Source organism: Parus major, chromosome 10 (assembly GCF_001522545.3).
Source record: "Parus major isolate Abel chromosome 10, Parus_major1.1, whole genome shotgun sequence".
Lineage (NCBI taxonomy): Eukaryota > Metazoa > Chordata > Aves > Passeriformes > Paridae > Parus > Parus major.
The window spans coordinates 17958785-17985129 of NC_031779.1; the positions used below are offsets into that span (position 1 = coordinate 17958785).

At 37.5% G+C, this 26345-nt stretch overlaps 1 protein-coding gene across 4 annotated transcripts in view; it reads right to left on the reverse strand.

The window, feature by feature from the left end:
• DENND4A (DENN domain containing 4A) overlaps nucleotides 1-26345 on the reverse strand; it is a 48740-nt gene that overhangs the window by 20803 nt on the left and 1592 nt on the right. For 3 of the 4 annotated variants that reach the window (XM_015638564.3, XM_015638563.3, XM_015638566.2), the window contains exons 2-14: nucleotides 19264-19349; nucleotides 14821-15153; nucleotides 13998-14247; nucleotides 12906-12975; nucleotides 11195-11364; nucleotides 10293-10531; nucleotides 8439-8505; nucleotides 5342-5400; nucleotides 4559-4703; nucleotides 3832-4007; nucleotides 3233-3333; nucleotides 1442-1660; nucleotides 1049-1194 (exon numbers count right to left, since the gene is read on the reverse strand). In XM_015638564.3, the coding sequence (XP_015494050.1) occupies nucleotides 1049-1194; nucleotides 1442-1660; nucleotides 3233-3333; nucleotides 3832-4007; nucleotides 4559-4703; nucleotides 5342-5400; nucleotides 8439-8505; nucleotides 10293-10531; nucleotides 11195-11364; nucleotides 12906-12975; nucleotides 13998-14247; nucleotides 14821-15128 (1950 nt within the window). In that variant the 5' untranslated portion in view covers nucleotides 15129-15153; nucleotides 19264-19349. The remainder of the gene's footprint in view (nucleotides 1-1048; nucleotides 1195-1441; nucleotides 1661-3232; nucleotides 3334-3831; nucleotides 4008-4558; nucleotides 4704-5341; nucleotides 5401-8438; nucleotides 8506-10292; nucleotides 10532-11194; nucleotides 11365-12905; nucleotides 12976-13997; nucleotides 14248-14820; nucleotides 15154-19263; nucleotides 19350-26345) is intronic. The other variant, XM_015638565.3, reaches the window with a different exon arrangement.

The window sequence follows — 26345 nt, forward strand, 5'->3', positions numbered from 1 at the left end:
CTTCAGCACCCTCAAACTATTCTATAAAATGAAATGCATCAGACAGAATTTGACATTTACACAGACATTGCACTCTGAATAAACATCCTTTTTAACACCAGCCAAAGAACTGCAGCACAGAGGAAACCCAAGTGCTGCTCAGCAGTTCAGTCACTGGGGTCTATTTCTGTCTGGGATAGCTCCTGTTTCATGAACAAATTGGCACATGGCAAAGCAAGCACTACACAATGAAAGGTTTCTAACAGAGCTAGGGGATTGACTCAACATTACAGAAATGTTTGTAATTAATTCAACTTACAAGCCATGAATACCTGCAAGTCATGCTATAGAACTGGGAAGCAGAGTTTTGAAATTTGTTAATAATAAAATATTGATACTACCAAAAGCTTTAGAAAACATTAATTATTATTAATTAATTATTAATTAATTATTAATTAATCATTATACCCTGCTTTTATATTTCTCTCAAACTTCACTGTTTTCAGTGAAGTTTGATTTTCAAAACAGATCCTTTTAACTCTTCTGCACTTCCATGGAAAAACAGCCATAGAGAGGAATAGCAGTTATCTGTCTTCAGGTATCAATTCCCATGGAACAGCAGGTGACCTACTTTCCAGGAAATCCCAGACAACTGCACCCTGCTTAAACAGCAGTGTCCCAGAACAGAGTGGTACAGGTAGCCAGTAAGATGACAACTAGGTGTGGAATTTCTTATATTCAGAGAAATAGGGATGTAAGATTCTGGGTTTTAGTTCAGTCCTCCTTCTTGCACTTCTTACAACAGGCCAGTATTTCAGAAGTTTACATACCAGTGAAAATAAGTACCTCTGATTTGTTCTCATGATGTTTCATTTACATTCAAGAATTTGAAGCAAAAAACAGAATGAAGCCCAACAAAAAAGGAAAGTGGAAGGTTACAATGATGAGAAAATGGGAAAGTAAAAGCAAAAACAAACTTGCATTTTAAATACATTTCTGGTTGTATTTTATCAGGTAAGGTAGAAAACAGCAGAAGTTGAACACTGTATGCACACCAAGACTTGCTTACTTTATCCACACAGTCATCAAAGAAGGCAAGACTGGCATCCTTGTCACTGACAAAAGAACATTCCTCAATGAAGCGAATGAACATCTGGGTTTTGGTCATCAGGGTGTAGAACTTCTGATGGGAACGGTCTCTGCTCTTCAGGAACCCTACAAAGTGCAATCAGCAGCAATGTCAGAGTGTCCAAAATGGAAAAGTCCTCACCACAACTCAGTCTAGGTCCTACTAATGTGCAAAAAGCTTCCTGCAATCATTGCCACTACTGTGCAATTTTGTCTGCACTTAATATTTCCCCCATCATTTACAACACTGACATGCAAATATTTTTATTCTGCAGATAAAAGAGAATAAAACCCAATACATTAATACACACAAAAAAAGTTCATAACTTTTCACCTTGTAGTTCAAAGAGAGAACTTGCATCTGTGGCTGTTTCAGAGGGTGCCTCTGTTATTGGCCTGAGATAAGACCTGTAACCTTTCAGGATTGAAGCCATGAAACACAGAAATGCTTCCTGGATCTCCAAATCTAATAGATGCAATTTCTTCCCAGAATTAAAATCATAATCATTCATTGCCAATTCCATTAATGCATCTTCTCTTGGTCGCTGTTGCACTGTGAACAAAACATTATAGTGTTTTACTTTTTTCCCCTCAATATTGGCCAAAAATATTCTCTTTATCATACTAGATTCAGTGATTACTGAACTCCATTACATTTGAAATATGTTAAAATATACCCAAATTCAATCAGGACACAAGGCAATGGATTCAGCTTAACCTTCTGTACCTCATGTGTCTGTGGATAACACCAAAAGCAGGATGCACTGGCCTGATCAGCACAGGAGTTACCACAGTAACAGAGAACCAGTGTGGACAGAGCTTTAAAAAGCCCTCAAAGAAAGCTATTTGTAAAGCCATGTGAAAATTTAGACAGGAGCTGATTAAGGAAGCATATTTTCAGGACAAACACATGGGTGGGATGTATTTTTTTTTGACTGTGCCTTTCATTTCAAAAAGCAGACAATGCACATTAAATACTGACATACACAGAAAAATCACCACTTAGAGGCAAAGTGGAGCTATTAAAACACAACACTGCAAAATGCTGCTACAGACAAAATGTGGCTCTAGCAAAACCTGTATTCTTTAATTAAGTATGTGTATCAACATTTTAAAGCCATCAGAACTCTAGCTAAGACTTCACTGCTACACACAGAGTTTGGTAACATTCTAATGATGTCTCAGGAAAGTGAAAAGATGGTTTCATCACTGTCTTTCCACATCATATAATTATAGCTAACCTTACCTCAAAATCATTTTTAAGCAACCTACTCTGTAATAAGATTTAAGTTCACTACCACTCTATTTTTACATGCAGAACATAAGGTTTAGAATTTTTTCTAAACAAGCCCTTGCATAAAAATATATCAAAATTCTAAAGCATCAGATAATTTTCATCACCCATCAGCTATAGACTTCTTTGTGAACCACATCCCAATAAACTTCTGTTTCTGTACATTCTAAGCAGGACACAAATTCTTGTGACCTCAACAGCCAGGAATGTGTAAACAGCCTTTTAAAAAAGTGCTTTGTTTTTATGAATTTCACTAAAACCACTTCTACCCATTTTTCCTCGCTTAAAGGTTTAATATACCTTACTCTGCAATATTTGAGGATTCTATCAATAACAAATTTTTACTTAGAGATGTCCAGTAATTGTGTCTTTCATTTAAACCCCTAATGTTTAAAAAACACTTGTTATTTCCATCTTAAGTTTTTAGGTGAGGTACTTTGAGCTGGAGTGTCGAAGTTATTCCAATTTCAACTGCCAAGACATCAGCAGACTTTGAAGATGGAAAAAAAGAAAAGGTCTTTATTAGGTCCTGGCCTACTCTTTGCTTCGTTTTCCTATTTTATTCTCATAGAAACTCTGCTTTTTTTTTTTGTATGAGTCTAACATTAATAGGAAAGGATATCTATTAAGTACTTCCTTCATATATATGCGAAGTCTCTGTCCCAGAAGTCCCCACATTGTTTCTAATCTCTGAATTTAGAGCACAGATTTTCCCATTCTGTAAAAAATGTTTAGTGGAACTGATAACTTTGGAACACAATTAACTACATTTATCTGGTTTTGTGACACACTGTGCCCAGTGTAAAGCTTGCTATGTACTTTCCCACTCACATTCTGCCAGTTGCTGATATAAAGTATTTAAAGTGTTCATCAGATTTTTACAAGGTTTCTTTGGTAAGATCTTCCATGCAATAGCTTTCTTGTCTCCAGTTCTGGAAAGGAAAAAAAAACCAAAAACAACAATCAGCATACACTGGAACGTGTTCAAAGGATGTTCCACCCCAGCAGAGAAAGAGGTTTCAATCCATTAAAACTGGACTGAGAAGGATTGCAAACCAACTAACAAAGTCAAATTTGATTTACTGTATGGAGAGCTGATCAGAGCCATCCAACCAGTGCCCCATATTTCAGGGTGATGATTACACTGCCACACTCTCCAGCACTGAAATCAATCCAGTTACAACTCACCAGAGATGGATTAGTGGTATTAAGCACCTGTTATTGCACCAGCAACCACCACTCATGCCATGTTCTGAGCTCTAATTACTTAGGTAATTAATTACATGCTCTAAAAACTGGCATGGACAGAAGGAAAATAAATGGAAAGAAAAACTAAAATACCCCTCCAAGTTTTGCCAAGAAAGACAGCTTTTGCCTTTGAAAATAGGAAGCAGAAAAAATTAGAAGAAAAACTGTTGATAAAAACTTACTGAGAAATGGTGTTGGTGTCCAGGTCAACACAGCTGACATCAGGTGGGGGATCATAGAGATCAAAGTATCTGGAATCAATTCCCACTATGAAGGGGCACGGGGCACTCAGCACATCTGCCAGTGCCAAGGGACACAGAGGAATATATGGGCAAGGCCAGTGGAAGGGAAAGATCATCTTGGAAAACATGCAGAGACAAAAACACAGGTTAAAGATGTGCAATACAGCCTATGCAAGAATAATCCACACTTCACCAACCTCAAAATTATTTAACATGGCAGATTGTTACTATGGAGAATCTAGATGTAGATTCTAATTAAAAACCACACTAATTTCTCTAAAATTCAATTTGTAGGAAAAACATCTTCAGAATCACAGATCACGCATAGCAGAGGCAGCAAAAACTGCTTAGTGATGACAGGCAGGGAAAAATCATGCATTTAAAATTCCATAGAATAGATAAAGTGCTAGCTGGGAAAATCGAACTCCTATTTTATGCACTGTGATGATCAAACACTTATTTACAATATTTACACGAAGAATCAACAACAATTTATCTTCTATCTTTACAGGATATCATTACAACAGTAATTTTTCTCTCTAGTGAGCTTTAACTCTTATTTTTAAGTAACCTTTAAGTTTAACAGGACTAATACTAAATCTAGGTTTTATCTCAGAAGCGTTCTTTCAATCCTTTTACAGGTGTATGACTAAAAGCTGGTACTTACAGAGACCAATGCCTCTGTCACACTCGTGAGGACAGAAGGTCGCAATGAGTGGATGAGGATTTTATGTTCTGTCACAGCAAACACCAGCAAAGTTACTGCATTTTCAGGTCCTAAATTCTGAAGTAGTGTAGAAAACTTCCCACCACTGTTACAAGGACATAAACACACCAGTGAGTTACAAGGGACATAAAAAAAAGAAACGTTCAATAATAAAATAAATGGAAATCTGCAAATCTTTCTTTTAGAGAAGATTACTTTGTAGAATGCTTGGCACACTTCACTGTCCAGTGAGGAATGGTTATTTCCCAACAGTAACCATGATTTCTTGAGACTTGACTCAGCCTAGACTATTTTCAGGACACAGGCATTACAATTTTTCTTTTTGAGAAGCAATTTACAAGGAGACAACATGTGTTTCTTTAATCAGTCTCCTGCACTAAGACCTGGAAGTCAAGACAGTAATAGAACTCCTCCAATTCCCTTCCAAAACAAAAAACTGAGCTATCTCAGGGATCAACTCCTAGGAAAGGGGATCTAATCTATATTCTTTGTCAAGAATTAGGAAAATGATTTTACACTCCCCCCCAAACAAATACATTGTTAATTAAGTGTGCATCCTTGTCAGGGTGCAGGCCTAATCACATGAATAAACTTCAGATCCACTCGTTTCCAAAGGCACCAGACAAGGTAAGTCAATTTACACAACAGCAACTCTAAATACCAAATCTTTTCCCTGCCACAAATCAAAATACATCTCACAACTAACAAGATACTGCTACTTGCCTCAGTGGGAGTGGTGATGACACAGGCTGGCTAAGAATCAGGTTATCATGTGGAGATAGCTGTGAAAAGGTTTTAAAATACATGACTTTTATTCTGAACTTTGGAAATATTTATTAGAAATTATACAACTGTAACAAAGAACACTTAATTCAAATTATGTTCAATCTTGTATACCCCAGTTGTGTATCACTCTAAGAAGTGCTGTGCAATGATATGCATCAGGATCTTTCAGTAAAAACTGGGCAAAGCATAATCTTCCTTTCTTGGCCAGAACTGAATACATTGCATATTCATAAAGAAGACTTTAAACTAGCTAATGCTGCAGAAATCTGAATATATTAACTGCTGAAAAATGAAGCCTTCTGTACTTTAAGGGCTGTGAGAACCCATAGTTCATACAGAGCTTTCAGGAGCTGGAGGGAATTCTTTCTGGATTTAGGGGTAAAGAGAGGGATAAAAATTCATAAAGGGGAGAGATGGCAGGTCATAATGTAAAGCCGTATTTTCTTCAGAAGACATATGAGAATTAGGCTCTTGGCTAGTAGAAATTGCTTAGCTCTGATAGAATCTTTAAAACTTGCACTGGTTGAAGATGCAAGAAGATCCTATTAAATCACATTTCGTTCTTACAGTGACATGGCATCAAGCAAATCATTCATATATTCAGCAGGAATAGGAAGACTCAGGTAAGTACAAGAATAGCAATAGACAATCAGTTTATCAAAGCTCAGCTACATTTACAGCCACGGTAAATCCAGGGTAACAAGATACCAGCTGGCTTAATCCTGCCTGCACTTTCTGTTGTATAAAAGCAGTAGTAACTCAGCCACAGCAACTTGTACAACTGAGCTGCAAGTTCAGACCATTTTTAGTAACATTCCAGGTTTGAGTGTGTTTCACCTTAGACCCACTGCAGGTGAGCAGGTAACAGAAGCCAGAATACAAGATGATGACTTAGAAACACAAAGTCCCCTAATGCTGTGCCTGGAGATCCACCAAACACAGGGGATTCAGGAGAGTCTGCAATGCTGTTTCCCTGTATGTCTCACATCCCACTTCCCTGACAAATGCAGATGGCCACACCACAGACTGGATTTGTCAAGCAAGTCACCCTGGGACCACCAGCACCATTAGCTTGGTCAGTGGAAGAATTCAGAAGACTCATTTTTTCAGCCTGAGGCAAACCTTCATAAACCACTCTCTGAAAGGAAGCATCGGCCTGATGTCCTCTGACTTCTGTGCTTCAGCAAAAGCAAATAAACACAATTAAACATCAATTCAAGGGGCACATCTCCCTCAGGCAGAAGGGGCACTTACTACCCCATTCCCCAGAGGGAGAAACATCACTCCACGTGCTCTTCAAGTCTGCAGGTTGTGATACATTAGCACAGCACCTCTGTGCAATGGGGGGATGTAGGACACAGAGTCCAGCAGATCTCAGGTCAGAAGGAACCCATCAACACTGGCAGCTGGAAGCTGGCAAACAGGAACATTCTGGAGTGTTTTACTAATGGCTATCGTTTCTTTGAGATTTAAAAGTTTAATTGCTTAGCAAAAGACTACCACATTTTCCATTAGCAGGCTTTAGAGAGAAATGGAATCCTGAAAGCTTGCCATTTTCAACGCAGGCATTTTCCACACTAATTTTGAGGAAAAGTCTAAGGTACAATCACCTGTTATTTTATTCAGGTGCAGTTTCAAACACAACTCAAGTCCCTAGAAGCAACTGGAAGGCAGAATTTATTCAGATCTCAATTACCACTGCCTACTATAAAAGCACTGGTTTCTCCACCTGTACTATCAGCTCCTAAAGCTGTACTAATTTAATGCACAAAACATTTTGAAAATAAGGTATAACAGACATAATTTTCACATCACTTATATCTAGATTTTCAGACTTCATTCCAGGATATAAACCCATACGTACTTTGACAAAATTCCCTAAAATTTCAGACTAAAAACATCAAATGCTTTTTCTCTGAACTCAATCACTCTCTCTGTAAATAGCTGTTCATTTTTTCCTGGCAAATATTTTGTTGAATATGAATTTAAAGAAAACCCCTAAAACAAGATGTAAAAATACTGGGTTTTGAATTGAACTTTAAAATCATAAGAAAAGGTACAGAAGTGCCAGATACAGTTTCAATATAACTAGTCTAATCCCTTTTCAGTAACAGTAATAAATACCACTCCTTTAGAACACACTAAAGAGGATCTTCAATATTCAGAACATGCTATAAAGACATAACCCAGGATTGTATTTGCTCTGAAAGACTTCACTACCATATGGGCTACACAACTACTCAGAGCTGCACAGGGCTCTCTATATTTTATGTTTTACAAGTAATAACAGAATAGCATCATTTTGTAACTATTTAATCAAAATAATGATTGGTAGAATATTATGACTGCAACAGAGCTCTCTTTTCGCTGCAATAAAAATTCTAACACGTCTCTACCTATTTTCCCTCTTTAGGAGAAAATAAAAAGATTTAATAACACTTCAGAAGTCCTCAAGACCAGGATTTTTTCTCTCCTACTAACAGTGACAGGGCTGAAATTTCCAAGAGCAGGTAGCAATTCCTGTAATGATTTCACTCCCACACAGCCCTGCAGGTAGCACAGAGCAAGGGCCAGGTTTGATAAAGAGGCTCTTACTGGGTGTGGCTCTTGCAGCTCTCACTGAGAGCAAAAAGCCCTTTGGGAAGAGGGGCAATCATGGATATACATTTCACATCTGGTTTTAGTTTTATTTCTTTATTTTGCACTCAACCTTCATACAGTAGCAAGAAGAAAACTGTTCAAAAGCTATTGCAAAAGTCAGACCAGATGCTGACTTGGAGTAGTTTTTCATTATTTTCTATATCCTCTGAAAAAAAGTAACTTCTAAGCTCACTAAATAGCTTCTTGTAATAACTCACTAAAGTCATTAACTAAACTGGAAACAGAATTTTTATAAATTTCTCACATTACTTGTATGAATTTATATAAAAGAAATCCTGAACAAAAATAATTTGAGCACAAAAATTACATCTTCCATTTATTAATCTGCTTTATCTTCACCTTATACACAGTTATTAAAGAAAATTACACTCACCTGCACTAGAATTCTTGGCCTCTGAGGGGATGGAAAAGGTACTTTATGCATGAAATGGGAAATGTGTCTGGAGGAAAAGAAAAATACTGATTTAGTAGAAATTAAGCTTAAACTACATCACCTCAAGACATAATTTTTGACAATAAAAGAAATTATTATACAAAAACGGCACACACTTACTCAGAAAACAGAGCAAAAAATCCCAGCACCTAAACCCTACTGGGATATTCTGACCTTGAAAATGTATTTTTCTACTGGTCACAAGAAAATGGAGGGGCAGATTCTCTTTCAGAATACAAACTCTGTTTGTGAGATTGAAAAATTACAAGGAGATTTTTTTTTGCCTGTAAAGTAGAAATATTGATGTTTGAAATAGCACTAAACCTCAGAGACTAGAACTGGTTACTTGCAAAAAAATATTCATGGCTGAATATCAAGGAGAATCATTAAACTCATCCATTTTCTTCAGTTCTAAATACAAAATGATATATAAAATTGCTGATGAAAAAGCTTTAAAGTTTTTTCACATACTACAAATAGAGAAAAATGTTTTCAGAATTTGACAAAGTTCTCAGTTTCATGAATTGATTAAACTTACGCAAGTTCTAAAAGTGTAATTCTACATTTCTATTCCATCCTAAACTCCACCTTACAGCACACACTTTACCAGGATTTCTACAAATGTTACCAGTGCTGTGACACAGGCAACTACATCTGGTAGCAAGTCAGACAAACCCACAAATAAGCATTTGGGTTTTATTTTATTACCAGTGTATGAAGGTAGCAGTCAAAATATGGAACATGTCACACAACGAGGGAAAGCTGCTGTTTGCAGCAGCTGGGCTGACTGAAAGTGTTCAGGTACTTGCATGGCACAGACCAACCTTCATCATCATTAAAACAGCCAAAGGAAGTAGGCTGGATACTACATTAGAATCCTACATTTAAATTAGCCACAGTAAACAGACCAGTTTAAAAATCAGAGAAATTAGAATAAATCCATAAAATTCAAATTGATTTCTCATATCTACTTATTTTATTCATTCCCAAAAGCTAAAACACCAAACATCTGAACTTCAAAACAAAACAAAAATATATGTTTTTATCACTGGAAGTTTACACTATCAGAATTTTCAAACAAGTTCAGTGATGGGAACTGTAATAATGAAGGGTATAAACAGTCACAAGAAATAATTAATCTACAAAGTCAAAGTCTCCTGGAAGTTAATATTTAAGTTGAAGCAGGAAAAAAACTGATGTGCAATAAAATAGAAAAGTAAATAGTATATTTGAAATCTGCTGCATTAAAAGATTACATTATTCTAGAAATGTTACATGACATTACATACCAATTACAGGTATCGACCATTCCTTGGTGTAAGGATTTTGTTTGTATTTTATAACGTGAAATCCTTTATGTGAGAAAGAAATTGTTTATTCATCACAAATAGAAGATAATTACTAGTGCAAAATATTCAATCTGCTTTATCATCTCTCATTACACTACAAATAGGCATTTGAAAAAATTCAAATCTACTCATTTAATTTTCCTAACTTGATGTGTGCAAGATTAAGAAAGGATTTATAATTTTGCCCTTTCTAATCACTATGACTAAAGGGTCCAAACATAATTAAAACAGCTTCCAGAGACCTTTGCAAGCACTTAAATCACAAATAAGAATCTAGACTTTTTCAGGAAGTAGGTAAGGATATGTTTACCAAAGGAGAAAAGTGCAGCCATTATATTTAATGTTTGATGAGTGAAGTAAAAAGGATATTACAGGAAATTTACAACAGCAAAAAAAACCCTCTTATCAAGCAAAATTACTGTTACAAATTTTGGAAATTACTTACTTCTCAATGGGGAGGACATGTGGCCCAGAAATGGAGTAACGATACAGAAAGGTAAGAAACTTCTTGAAAGCATCAAAGAAAGGCCAGTGAGAGAGCAGACAGATGCATTTATTTGTCTGCACTGTTCTGCACGTGTCTTTCCCCTCGACTGCAGCTGCTAATCCCAGCTGAGATTTTTGTTTCTCTGTGAGGTTCTCTTCAGGATACAGTTCATAAAACTGAATAGCAGCACCATATACCTGCAAACACAGCATGGATGTGAAGTCAGTAATTCTGCCTCGATCTTCACAGCAATCTAAGAAACCCCAAACACACAGAAAATCAAGTGTGTGTTACTGTTTGAAAAGATACATTAATACATCATCTTTTGAAGCAATCCATTCAGGAATATTCTTATGGCTGTGAAAATCCAGACTGTCTATTATTTATTTAAAACACTTAATGTCATGTGAGAAAGAGTAATTTACAAAACAATTTATTTGAGAGAAAAATAATGATTATAAAGAGTACAACTGCAGTCAACTACTCCTCCAATTGCCTTTAAAGCTATTTTAGGAATCCTTTATACACAACTCTAAACCATATCCTTGACATCCAATTTACTTTTTAGAACAAGTATGTACATGCAAGGTCGTTTCCATGCTTGCAATAAAAATAACATGACTTGCATGTATATGCAGTCCAATTTTATAGCTCTCCAGTTTCACAGGCTAACAGTAAAGCAGAGGAGCTCAGGTTTATGATCAACTGAAACTACTGCAAGTCACTCTTCAAAGCAGTCTTGGAATCAAGCCCAAGAGAACAGATTCAAGCTCATCTATGAAAATATTTTTTATCATCATCATGAACAGATAAATTTTTCCATTAAATTAATAACTTTTTTTTAAAAGGTTTCAAAATACCTTTTCTGCAGAAGCTCCAGTTAGTACAAATGTAGAAAAAACTGGGAGAGGGTATTTACTGTTAGATGGCCAACATTCAATCGTTGCACCCATAGGGAGACAAAAAAGAGGCACAGATTCTGGTAATGGGAATGATTCATAATCTTCTTCAGGATATCTGCATATTAAACCTATAAATAGAATAAGCAAAGAGGCAGTTATAGAAAAGCCAGCAGAAGCAGGTTTGTAATAGCTCATTCCATAAAATAATTGCCAGAAAATTCATATATGAGCACAGTAACAAGATGAGTGAAGGTATAAATAATTAGGCACAGGGAATAGCTGGAAGGGCCAGATGCTCCCGTGGCCTAAGGAGAAATCACCTGACTACAGCATTACACTGAAATCCTACTTTCCATTCTAGAAACTATTCATAACTGATTTATCTTTTGCTGTTTTCAGGCTGCGTGTATCTCACCTATTATATAATAGTTCACATTCACCACGAGTATGAGCAAAGATTTTAAAACCTAGTTTAAAAAAAGTAATGTGAATGCGTGAGAAATAAGACTGATATTTTCAGCTATGACACCAATTAATTCTGGCCAACATTCCCTGAAAAATATATGTTAGCTATTAGATAGATTTTTAATACCAATAGAACCAAATCAATTATGCTGATTGACCTCAGCTGAGGATTCAGATTTGTGCTGTCAGGCCAATGTGTTTAGACTTATTTTAAACACAGCTGTAAAACACGAATATCTGAAGCAGAGGCTTTTAGCACACAGGTTCTCAGTTACATCACAGGCTGTAGCAATCCATCCTGTCTTGATTGCCAGCCCAGGGGACTCCACATTGAGAACAGACACTGCATGAAAGGATTTAGGATTTCTCTGTGTTACACAGCACAACCACTATGCCCTTTTCTAACAGAAAGGGGAATATTAATAAGCAATTAAAACTTGTAAACAAAAAGGGGAGCAGAACCCCTCATGCCAAGAATCAAAATTTTGTGCAAGCTACCACCAGCCTTTTAAAATTTTTATTTGTTTACAAATGTACTGTCCACCTTTCAGTACGTCCTGAACTCCTGTTTACAGAGAGCAGCCTCTAAAGGGATGTAAGTGGATTAAAGCTTAAGTGTGAATCATGCTCATGACTTGTATGCCAAACAAAATCAGGGTTTAAAAAAAACCCAACAACAAATGCAAAGCCAACACGTTTCATCAGTCACAGCAAATCTAATTCTGTCTTATAAATAAAACAATAAGATAAAGATGATACACGATCCAAAAATACTTGAAGAGCTCAGTGCCAATGATGCTTGAGGCAGTGTGGAAGTCTGCAGGATTCTTCAAAATGTTTCTTTAAGAAAGTGACCATGAAAATGCATCAAATAATTTCTGTGGTGCTTTCTTCTGCATATACACACACATCCTTAAGAGACAGTTACCAGTAGCACAAACAGAGGTGGGAGACAACCAGGTTTGTAGAAACCTATCAAAACACAGCTAAGCTTCCCAATTAAACACAAATTTTTAAAGAGCATGGTCACAATACCCAGTTCTAAGGCCTCTTTTCTGACATGATTTTAAAAATTCTTTAGGGAAAGATTCATTTTTGGATAACGCAAGATAGCGTCAATTCTTTAGTACAAAATGTAATACATTACAAATGAGCCTGGACATTCTGAATTGAAGATAAAAAAAGCTACACAGTAGTTACATACCAGCTTTATATGATATGGTGTTGGTTTTTGCCACAGACTTTTTATAACATAAATATACTGCTGAGCCCCACTGTAAAATAAAAGAAGTTATTAGATTAAATGATGAAATATAACAAATGGACATAACAGAATATAATTAATGACAATGTTGATAATTTTAAGTATTTAAATTCTCAATTTCTGGACATGAGAATAAAGAACAGGGAAAGCCATGGAACAGGAAAGAGCAGCACCCATAAGGGGAACACAGAGCTTTTTATAGAAGGGAGAAAGGTGTAACAACTTCCACAAGACAGCAATCCCATAACCCAGTTAATATAGGGACTAGCAGAACTGAAAAACCCATTAGTTAATGCCTACAGGCATTTATTTAAAAACAAGCACAAATCAATTCCCATGATATTTTTTATATGATCCCACTTGCAGAGCAGTCAGCATCCTCCTCAACACACTGACTTCTGAGGACCCTGCAAGAGCCAGCACATGGGGCTGCAGATTTAACCAGGAAACACTTAAATATTCAGTTCTGTAAATCAAAGTGCTGTGAAACCCGTGTATTTTAGCAGGTCAGGCTTTGGAATCATATTCAACATTTACATGTGCTTACAGTCAACAGCTTCCAACATCACTCGCATACAACTTTCTTTAAAGAAAGAAGTTTGTGAAACTATTGAGGAGAAAAACATTTATAAAATAGCATTGCAGGTAAAGAGAGGAGGTGGAAAACAAACCAGTATCTAGCTGGTTGCTAGATATGGAATTCCCACCACAACAGTAAAAGCAGTGTCAGAAACAGCCACATCTGTAAATCCTCCAGTTACACACATGAACATAACATGTTCTAAAGGACCACTCCAAAGATGCTGGAGTCAGCACTAAAGAACCCCAAACATTTACTCTAAGGCTTCTAGAAAGATTTTGTTCCAAGTAGGAAAAAAGGAATGCAATTCTCCAACTCTTCCAATATTTGATTTATCTTTGGAGACCTCTTATGGAGATTTTTCACCAGGTACTCCAAGAGCTGCCACAAGTACTCCACAAACGTCAGATCAGCAAGCATCAAGTGTTCAAAGCCCAGCTTTTGAATCTTACCATGCTATTATTCAGATTCTTGTCCACTTTGCAGAAGGTGTGTGGAGGAGTCTCTCCTTTGCTGGGGATGATGATGCAGATGTCTGTGACAGCCAGGGTGTTCTGGGTCATGTTCTCAGAGGCCCTGCGGTAGGTGATGTACACCCGCTGGGACGAGGGGCTGCCGCTGATGTTGGCAGGCCGCCCATATGGGGTGCTCTGAATGATTTCACAGCCTTGCTTTACTCTTTCTTTCCCATCATATAAAACCCTAGTTTAAAGGGGATGGAAAAAAGTCAGAAGGCATGTTTTTAAAACACTGAGTTTTAATCACAGCTCTTGTGTCATCACTGAGCAAAATATTTTTACCAACAAGTTCAGGTCATTATCTCCAACTGTATTCTAACAGAAAAGCTTCATGATGAAATTATACTGGTTTTTCTCATACATAATTGCTTTTAAACATTTTGTTTACTGCAAAACAGTGTTATTTTCAGTTCTATTAAAGATTCATTGCCTGATCCTAAGAATGTCATACAACTTATCTCTTTCCCATCTGTATTAAATAGGTTAAGCATCTTATCCCAACCCAAACATATACATTAAAAACTATAAATGGCTTTGAAAACTCCAGTATGGGAAGGATTAAACTTGTCAATTAAAATCCACTCAGCATGCATTTTCCCTTCCATACTGCGTTACAGTACACTCAAGTCAACAAATATCTTCCTGTTTAGAGTTTTGCCTTGCAGTTAAAAAGTATGGTGTTTCCGTAAACCTGCCTTATCTGCTCCTTAGTTAAATAAAAATGAAAATCACCCACTGGGTCTGGGAAAGCACTCACCCCAAATCAGTAAGTGGAGGCTTATCCCTCCCTCGGCGGTAACAAAGGTACATCTGCGGTCCTACAAGGCTGCCGTTATTGAGATCTGCAGACAGGCCCGAGGGAGTGACATCTATGCATTTATAGCCCTGAGGAACCTCCTCCCCCAGGGATTTATTAAGGACTGTCACGTCTGTGATGGGTTCTTTTGGTTTGGCGATTTTATGGCAGGCATCATTGAAGTGGATCTCCTCCTCCAGTGGCTTTGAGATATCCGTTAGTCCTGCGACAACAAAGTAATCAGCAACACGGGCCCCTTTGTCTTCCATCTTCCATCACAAGGTGTTACAGCTTCTAAGAAAGAAATACAGGTCAGAAATAATAAAATTATGGTTATTTTTAAAAACAGAAAATCATAGCCTGCAAATAAAGAAAATGCTTTCTGCTCTTGCATGGAACATTGAGAAATGGGCTAAAAGTGTTTTTCCAAGTCACCCATATGTGCTGGAATCTTGCTAGATTAGCTTCAGGAAGTTTACTGTCATCAAGTTCCAGACTTTTTAAACCAGACAAGCTATTTAAGACTCCCTTTTGTTGAATTAATTTTGTTTGGGTGCAAAATTTTATTGCAAGAGAAACTGTTACCACACAGGAGTTTCAAGAGCTTGCTGACATTCCGAAACTGAACAGCCGGAATTTAAAGCAGCTTGAATGCTTGGTACAAGACTTCAATTTTCATGTAACTTTTATTCCCATTGCTTTATCTCCCTTTATTTCTTCCTCTAGGTAGCAAGTATTAAGCCTTATCAAACTTCATGCTATCATGATTCTTGGATTTGACCAAGATTTTTGTTAAAACAAATAATTCAGACATTTCTTACTGGTAATTTGGAAAATTATGCGCCACTTTGATAATGTGCATTTAATCAAATTGTTCCAAGCTGGTCTCAGATTTCCTGCACCAGCCCCTGCTCAAGCAGGAAGAATGTCAGGCTGTGCCTGGTCACATTCACCAGCACACGAGAGGCAATTCCCTCTTCTTGCTCCCATTTTGTAGGTTGGTTGTTTTGCTGGACTGGCTTGAGAAGCTTCTAAAGTTGCAAGGAAATGAGTATAGGTTTTTATTTTATGCTTATTTACATTGTTCTAGAAAATGCCAAGAAGAAACCCCAAATTATCAAACTTTTATTTTTCTATATGGCTAATAAGCACTATGGGACACTTTAGCAAACATGATTACTGGCAAGCAATCATCAATATACAGGAGAGTAATGGTTTGAAAATAACTTCAGCTTGTGTTTGAAGAGAGAATGTAGTTACAAAACTGAGCTCAGTTTAACCTACATGCAGTTATTTCAAAAACATCTGGAATATGTTACTCGGCATATATATGAAAGTAATAACTACGAATTCAAACTCCTCCCTGAGTGATATATTCAGAAACACACAAACTCAACCTCTGCTGCCTATTATCTCTCTGTCCATCTGGCTTCAGCAAAACCAGGCAGGCTGGGAACAAATGCATGCAGAGAAGGAGATGTTTAACAAAGTATTCTTAAACTCTGGCATAAGACCAAACACTGACATCTTTCAGCTAATATGACTTAAGTTCTAGGTATTTTGTTACATTAACAATGCTCTGTGAGACTATATTATAGCTATTGTAACATTGAGGTTTTTTCCTTTTCTCACCAGCATCATTTCACAGAACTACACTGATTTCTGGAGTGATTCATGATGCCTTTTAGGATGAAATACAACTAACACTTCAGTAATCAAAAATTATACAAATGATGGTTGTTAAAACTGCAAGCAAGACTTACAACTCCAGTGTATTAACAGCACTACTCCAGTTTAATCAGCCAAGACAGCATTACAAATACACAGAATGATGGGGGTGTATATATATTATATTGAAGAATCATACCTTTACACTATTTAAACCTCACCATTATTCCATATAAAGTGTATACCAGAAGTCTTAAATTCAAACATTCATTTATTCCCAAAAGCACTTTCAAGAAAAACTAGGACAAGCTCTCCTCATTTAGAGGCAGTTATAATTAGAATCCCCTACATACAAACACCTGCTATCACATAAATTTGCTTGTAAGGTTATAGCACATAATACACAAGTCAGCAAGACTTTCATAATTTAATGCAGATTTTACAGAAGGGAAGAGAAAAAAGGCCTAGCTGATGATGTATTATCCCTTCATATTTACCCATCCCTGAAAGTGTCCAAAGCCAGGTAGGACAGGCCTTGGAGCAGCCTGGGATAGTGGAAGGTGTCCTGGCCCATGGCAGGAGTGGAATGGGATAATCTTTAAGGCACCTGAGATAACCCTGGGATGGGGACACACATCAGTCCAAGGAGAGAGATTTCTCCACAGCTGCTGATTCCACAGCAGGTTCTCTTATCTCCCTTGGGTTTCAGCTGCTGTGTGGCTCTATCAGGTAGAAAGTCCCAGAGTTTCCTCCTCTGCAAGTATTTCAACACAGCCTGGCCATGGGGTTTCCATGCCACTCCTAGGATTGTGTTGTGTGGGAGGTCAGGAGTGCTGCCCATGTTCCATATCCAGGGAGTAGCAGATTTTTCCCTACAACTTCCATACTGTAATCTTTTTACCCTCTCCCATCTCCATACAACATCTCCCCATACTGCAAGTCATCTTTGAAGGGAAAAACACCCCTAAACCAAACAAACATGAAAAATACAGCAGAAAAGGTCACACTGCACAAGAGGGTTGCTTGAGGCAGATGGTTCCAGATGAAATTCAACATTAGGAGTGCCACACTGAGAACCTTCCACTGCTTCTCTACACTTCAGTAACCTGGGGACAAAAGGCTGCACTTCAAAGGCAATGCCACAGGATCATAACCATAAGCTCTTAAAAAAGTCCCCAGAAATAAGTGCAATATATGGCCTTTGAGCCACCTCATGATAAAAATTTCTAATGGATGTCATATAATTAATACAACTATAAATTAAATACCATAAAGATCAGAAAGAGTCAAAATATCCTTGCAAATAGCAAAGTCATGTATAAAAAAATTACTGAAGTCACAAACTAGATCATGACTATATAGATGAGCTCTTTGTAATTTATAAAAAACAATCAGATAATCTCTCAGATACACAAGCTATTAGCTTGATTGCTTTGCTGAAAGACAAAGGGTAAACACAGTTTCACTGTTTATTCAATATAATTTTCTAACATCCTATTTTTTCACAAACATTTAGGAAATACTAATTAAAGATTTTTGCTGCCTGCCACCGCTGTTGTAATTCATTCAGTGTCCAAGCTTTTTGAACAGATCACATTCTTCATTCAAATACTATAAGAGGAAAGCACACATCAGCTTTTCCTCATCACATGACCAGAACTGATGTGGATGAGCCATATATTCCATCTGTGCAGCAGGAACAGGCACGATGCTTCACGAAGAACAGTTTACTACAGATGCACTACAACATTTGCAAGGAAAAAAATATTGATCTAATCCCTACAACCTACTCCTACCCACAGAATTTTGCAGAAATAACTTGAAAGTAGCTGCAGAACAGAATTGCTCCATCCATGCCAGTTTCTTTCCAGAAGACAACTTTGCCAGACAGCAGTTAGGACAATCTGACTCCATTAAAACAGTTTCTGCCAGTCCACCTCTGGCAGAAAAATACAACTGCCTTGTAATCTCTTGATCTGCCTTGTTGCCATTCTCATTCTGTCCTGCATTTTTCTTTGAGAATATTAAATTGCTTATTAATTTGAGTTCCTTATTAGATCCATTTGCTGTCTAAACAAGGTGATATTTCACTTTCTTAACCTGACTCCAAAGAGGTTCCATGTGTAAAAAGGCAATGAATGTCTCCTAGAGTCAGCTGGAGATCAGCACAGGGCAATTCTTTAAAGGGGTTCAAAGGTGGAGATTTATTTTTTTTTAAATATTCCTCATACAATAACATTCCAAGAACTTACTTCTTTTGCAGGAACATGACAGCAGATGAACAGAAACACAAATCAGAGACTAATTATTAAAAATTGCCAGTAAAGTTCCTACAGCCCCCAGCATCTCATCCGTGTATTTCTACATTAGCCTGTTGAAGTAACCAACCCACAGAGATGTGTCAGCTGGGCATGCAAGAGCAAAGTGAAGTTAACTGCATCAGTCAGTCCTGCTCTGGCTACTCAGAACCACTTCTAAGACATAACACCACACAAATCACATGGGAGCTCAACACTCTCAAGACACAGGAGCAACTGCAGTTACACAAGGAAATAACTTCACCCCATCTCTGTACTGACAAAATTGCCTGGCAAAGTTGTTAGACAAGCCTTTTTCTCCTCAATACTTTCTTCACAGCAAGCAAACAATCCTGGGTAAAAAGCAGAAGCCCTCTAATTTCACAGGAATTCCCAAGGCAGACAAGCTTTTTGCCCACTCCACCAATGTGTTCCCTACCTTTTCATCAGGGCATTGCTTCTACACTTTTTCTCTCTTGCTGTCAGCCAGGCTTTAACATAGACTTCTTGTTAAAGTTTCATTCCCTACAGAAACAGTAAAAATAAGAATCAAATAATGAACACATTTATTGAAACTTACTTTCTGCACACTTCACTGCACCAGTCAAATGAAATGAATACTGTGGGTTGCTGTAGCACTCCTTGCTAAGATAAGGTTACATATCACTTCACTAAAAAAGTAAATGAAACCAGACTTTAAAGTTAAGAAACAAAATATCAAGTTTTATGCTGCACTGTTTATTTAAATAATGTGAACAACACTTAATGCTTTAAACCAAAATAAATCAAAGAAGAGATGAGCCAGCCACTTCAAATTACTTTACCTCTTACATTATTTTCCAACAATCAATACCTTCTGTGTCCATTCCTAGGTGTTAGCCAGCTATCAAAGTGCTCTCTCAGCCAAGAACCTTTCAAAATCTACTTCAAACCATTTTTCTTTGCAAGATTCAGATGTTTAAGCAGATCCTTCTTATTCTACAATCAGCATCTTTCATCTAGTCACCCCAATTCCTCTTGCAGCAGGTGATTGAGTCTTCTTGCCCTTTACTGCCACAATTCAGAGTTTTTCTTCAGATGTGGTAAACACCAGCATGGCCACTTTTAAACATTGGTATCACCACAAACAATTTGACCTTGTGTTTTACACTGAGGAACTTGCAAGCCCAGGAGCCTGTGCTACATTGAAACATTTTGAAGCAGCATTTGTGCACCACAGGACTGAGAATATCACTTCACTGGAGACACTGAGATTCTGGGCTCCCAGAACAACTCATTAGCATCAGCAAGGCTGTAGTCAAAAGAGAACTTTGTTTAAAGGAAGCTTCTACTACCCAAGCCTTGTAGAACACTCTCAGATTACTCTGAGAAGACTGCATCAAACGAAGTGTACCATAAGAGAGGCCAGGAAGAAACATCTCAAGAGGGTTGATGCAACCATGAAATATTTGCTTCCATTCCTGAAGCAGAAAACTCTGGGGAATTAGATTATCAGAATTGTATTTTTGGGATCACAAAGTTGAAAGTTCTGTTCGTAACCCCAGTCTACAAAGCCATTTCTTGGAGATCTCAGAGGAGCAATCAGCATGGTTAGTTCATTACTCTTGACAGCCCAGAGAGGGAATCCATCCCCAGCAATCTCTCAAACCCACACAGCACCATGGACCTGCACCAGTTACAGCCAGGGACTTCCCAATATCTGACTTTCAACATTTTTACACAAGACTACAAAGAGAGAATGCAGCAGTAGCACAACAGTTTTCTCCTACTACACAGCCATCAATATCAATCTTCCAGGACAGCCAGAAATTATAAATTTTGGGATCACCTGCAGACCTCAAGCACAGCTGAAAAAAGTTCAAGAATTAGTTAGCATGAACACATGATTAATTTCCCTATGGACACTTCAAAAAGCTTCTTTTCCAGTCAACTCTATAGAAAACCTATGAGGAGACTCAAATGAAAGCAAAAAATATAGATTTAGGCATCACAAGGAGCACACAGAACTGCTGCCAGTGTACTTGCAGCTCTATTTTGTATTACTTGCAGAACTTACTTACAACTAGCTTCTTGTCCTCTGTGTATCAAGTAAAGGACTGACTTCTTTGAGAAACAAGAATGCAAAGGACTTACATCATTACCCAAATACAAACAGAACTTCTCATAACGTTTTCATTTTTAGTAGGACATCATCTGTAGTTTTCCTTCCCATTTCCTACTACAGGTTACACAAGAAACAGAAAACAGGGCTAAAGTGATAAATGGCATTACTTTTCAGACCCTACTGCACACATCTGCACTTAGTGATGTTAGACAACACAATAATTCACAGGAAGCCACCAGCCTCCACTAAGCTCTCTTTGACACTGCACCAATTTTTATTGAAAAAGAAGAAAACCGACAATAACCCAAGAGAAAACCTAAGATTTTTCTGTCCTGCATCACTGGACTGGAAATGCTACCAATTGTTTTGCAGGCCCATTCACAATCATCTGTACCAAGTCATGGTTTACATCTCTGATCCAAACAGCTGAGGGGATAATCAAGAAGCTCAGAAAACTTGGCAACAAAGGATCTCTAAGAGGTGTTGGGAAACAGAAAAGTGCTGGATAAAAGCACAGGGACAAAACAAAAGATCATGAATTTGTGAGAAGAAAATAGGAATGTAACCAAGAACTGAGGGACAAGCAGACTTGCTCAGCAATGCCAAAGAAAGATTTAAGCCTAAATTCAGAGGCTAATCTAGATTCAGCAGGATGAGTACAACAAAGTGAGCAGGAACTGATCATCTACAGCATCAAAGCTTTGAGGAGGAAGCAGAGTAAGTGATAGAGAGAAGGCAGGAAGGAATAGACTTCAACCTGAGGGCGAGATCAGACATATCCCACATCTTCTACACATTCTTCCCTCACCAAGTGGTCTATTTGCTTGTTTTTCACTGTTGTCTGTAGTCTCAATAAAATCAAGGCATTTACTAAAAGGTCTAACAAGGCACAGGCTGCTTTGGTCATCATTCCAGTTGTGCCACAGCAAAATCCCACAAAATTCAACCCTGCCTACAAAATTCAGGACAGGGATGTTCAAGTATCCCACAGGATTCATGACAGAGACAAATCTCAGTAGGGCCAGTTTGAAAACTCCCACTTTTCTTTCTAGATTACAGTATTTATGGCTAAAAGGCACCACCATAGAATGGAAACAATTTCTGAAATACAACTGCATTTGTAGGGAGGGATTCAAAAAACAAATTGTAGCAAATCAGAGGGAGGAAAGCCAAAATAAGCACTATAAAATGTAAATATTACTTCATCCAAAGCACAGTTCAGGAGGGTGGCTTGTCCATGTTTTTGTACAACTATTTACTATACAACAACTTTTTAAAAGAAGTTCCCAAACAGAATGTTCTATTTCTCTTGGCACAGTAGATAAAGGCAAATGAAAATAGAAAATCTTCCAATATTGAGCTTAAGACCCAAAATCTGTCACTGAAAATGCTGAAGTGCATCAACCAATAGTGACAGAAGTGACCTGCTTTCACCCTGCCACGTTTGGACACACATGCCAACCTCGGTTTTGTTTTGAAACCATCCTCTACCCAAATTAAATTTTGAATTCATGGTGCGATAGAAGACAGGAGGGGATTGTTTCTAACACTTTTTGCTACATTTAAAAACACACTTTGATATTTAGAATATTTTATATGAGTTTTTTTTCCTCCAGCCAGCAAAAATGTTCTGTAATGAGAAAAATGGAACCCAACCACACTACAAATTATAGACAGGGACAGCCACGGACAGACTGCCTCTGCAGGGCTGTAACTGCTGCCTGCAGATCATTTACACCCCACTGGAAAGGTTTAATGGAGGGATAACACTCACTAATACCTCCCTCATTCAGCAAATCTCTACATCCACTTACCAAAATGTTCAGCATCTATTCCACAAAAAAATAACTGTGCAAGTACCACTACCAGCTGAGCTACAAATACATCAATCAACTCTCACATATCGCTTGGACAGTTTCCCAGCCAGCAAAGTAACAGAAAACAACACTAGGGTCTCCTCCCGAAAATCACCATAAATTAGCTGAAGAGCAGTGATGTGCCAAGGTAACTACTGCTGATCCTGATCTTGAAGAGTTAGGAATTTTGAGAGTAATTCCTTAGGCCCGCAGGTTTCTTCTGAAGCTCAAGTCAAAACCAAAACTCAAGAGTCCAGCCCACAAAATCCTTCTCTGTGTTTGCATAAAGCTTGCACACAAGGTGGAGGCTTTCTCTTGGGATTTTTTATTTACATACATGTACTTGTACATCACACTTACTGCCTGTTCACTTTCATTTCAGATGGGCAAACTGAAATCATTTTATTAATTAGCATTAATGATTTCCCTGACCCAGATTTTTAAAAGTCAAGATTTACAGTAAATATTAAACAGGGAGGATATAACTGGCTAACTTACTTCTAACACACTCCTAATTCTTCTCATCCCATTTTTAGATCACAGCTCCCCCTCTTTTCACTCCCCTCCCATTATTACTTAGTTCACTCTATTTCAGCATGTACAGTAACCATTAACTAATATATCCATTAGACACATATACATTTTTCATGTATATATTAGATAATGCAATAGATCTTACATCTAATATATTGAAAAGGTAAAAATACACCATTTAAAATAGTCAGGCCGGCCAACACTTTTTGAAGTCTTTCATTTCCACTTCTCAATTTCCTCTGGGTACTGTTTCTGAGCTCTTTAGGGAACTACCAGTGACTAGTTCTGCATCACAGACTGCTACTGAAATGAGTGTTATACATCAAACCTCTGGCCATCGCTGCACCACACAGCCTGCACAGTTTAATTTTGACTCTGGAGTCTGTGGGAGCACTTAATAAGCATCAGCAGCCCATTTCCAGAGCAGCCACAGATCAAACTTGCAGACCAGGCACAGACTAAACCTGAACTGAAGGACAGCAGAAAACATTTAAGGATTATTATACCATATAGTAAAGAACCTCATTCACTTCAAATAATTAACTGGTCAGTACCAGTGTTAGAAACAGCAGATTTTTAACAAGAGCTAAGCAGTGGTGATACATTCACAGCTTACATATCCCCTTCATCCCCTACCTGTTGGCTGTCCCTCAATTAAAATGAGATATAGCTGGCTTGAGCTTCCACAGGATTTGCTGCACTTAGGATGGCAAAAAAATCTATCATGATTTGTGTCTGCAGTGGCAGATATTATTTACATACAGAACTGATATAGAAGTGAAGAGACCAAGGTATTTCTGTGCTCTTGTCACCACCCAGTGAAGCTACAGCAGAAGGACAAGGGACAGGTAATCTCAGCCCACCACATCTGCACCCTTGCATGAGGGCAAGGTCAACCTAAACTTTCTTCAAAGGTCCTACATTTTTACAGGTTTGGTTTTGGAGAAGGATTGGAAATTGGGGAGGGAATAGCCTGAATTGGATTTTGGGCTTTTTTTGTTCGGGTTTTTTATGAGTCAGCTTAATGAAAGTTTGAAATTTGAATACATCCCAGAGAAACCTGGTTAAAATACTTCATCAAGCAAGATAAATATACTGGAAATACACCAATCACCATAAATTGCATCATGCTTTGTTAAGGCACTTGTACAAAAATTATTTTGGTGGGTTTTTTTTTTTTTGGTTCTTTCATTATTAGTATTTTTCAGTATTACAGTTCTTTCCAGGAAACTTCAGAAAAAATACCTCAGTTTTATAGCAACACGTGTTTCAAAACCTTTACTACTATAACCCTGTCATACAGCAACACAGCTGGTAATCACCAACCCCCAAACATACATTTGAAAAACATTACAAGGCTATATTGACTTTTTATTTTTTAATCCAACATAAACTGGGCAACATTTGGCCTCCAAATTTCTGGTCATGCCAATATCATATTTAAAATCTCAGGTGAAAGTTGAGGAAAGGACAAAAAACGGAAGGAAGGCTTCCTGCAAGTCTTCATTTCAGGAGATAAATTGAGAATGCTTTTGACTAAGTACCTATTGTACTATTCCTATTCCAACCTGCCTGTGTTTGGCCAGGAAGCATAAATGTTTCTGCAGCCACTGTTATAAAAAGCATTTCAGCCTACTATGACTTGCAAAACTAACAGCAACTCAGCTGCTAGGGAGCATGATAGAAATAAAAAAGGATGTTGAATATTTAAGTGACACTGCAAATTTCTTGTTCTCATATTAAAACCTCAAGGTTACCAAATCCCATTATCATTCAGCTAGGTCTAGGAATTGTCTTCCTCTCTGAAGAGTCACAAGACAGTTTTCTCTAGCTATCACACACTACAGCAGGAATTAACCTAGAAATTAGTAAACCCTCAATGCAAAATCCTGCAGATTAAAAACTGACAGACTGGCTTCTGGCAGTGGTGGTGCCCACAATTCTTCTTTAAGAGTCACACAGAACAGCTGTATTCGTTACAACCTCACTCCCTTTAGGGACCAGCTGGCTTTACTCTCTACCTTTCTACTTTCCCTTTCAAGTGAATATTTGAAATAGAAGCAGGTTATTGACATTGTTTCTAAAGCTTGACCTGCATCAGCTCTGTTTACCTGAGCCCTATAATGTGCACCAGGCTATGTCAATATTTGTGCTTTTCCTAAGTAATAATTAACTCTGGCTATATTAACAAGATAACTGCTAATATTGCCATTAACACATATAGTAATTCCATTAAGCACCATACTGGGGTTATGTCACATAGAACAAGCTGCTCACCAGAAACACAAACTTGTAACCACACAGCTACAAAAAATATGACTACTCAGATGTACAAAAATCTCAAATATGGGAAAACATTTTTAAGTCAGTCCCTATTTAAAGAAAATTATCCTGGTGTTTTTTGTCTTACTGCTTGCAGAAGCAGATCTTATATTTCGTGCAGCTTTCTAATAAATTCACTTTTTAGAAGAGGCCATTAGGTGAAGCCTGTTCCAAAGGAGCAGAAGCCACTCAAACTTAAGGAAAGTACTCATCCAGCTGGAGCTCAACATTTCCAGAAGTAAAACACGTACATCACAGAAGCACTTAAGGCTGTAGAGAAGCTTAATCTTTTTTTTTCTGTCTTTAAGGCTCAATGCAATTTTCCCCTTCCTCAAGCTAACCACAGATGCTAAACTCTAATGCTCTATTTTTGATAATTAAACTATTTCAATGCCAAGTCACGATAGCCCCTAAAAAAATGGCTCCATTTACCAGAGTTCCACTTTAATGCTCACTTTAAATAAACTTACAAACTCCTCAATACAAAAGCTAGATGAAGTTTCTCCAGTACTCTAAATATGACTTTTCTAAAAAGATGAGAAGATCAAGAGACTTACAAAGTAAGACTTGCATGCTAGACACACAAACCAGAAATAATCCATTTACTCCCCCTCGACCTTCCTTGGCTAGACTAACTCAATTAGTTTCCCTAAACCACCAGACACTTGCCAAGATAACATATTTGTGTTTAATCATTCAAAAAGT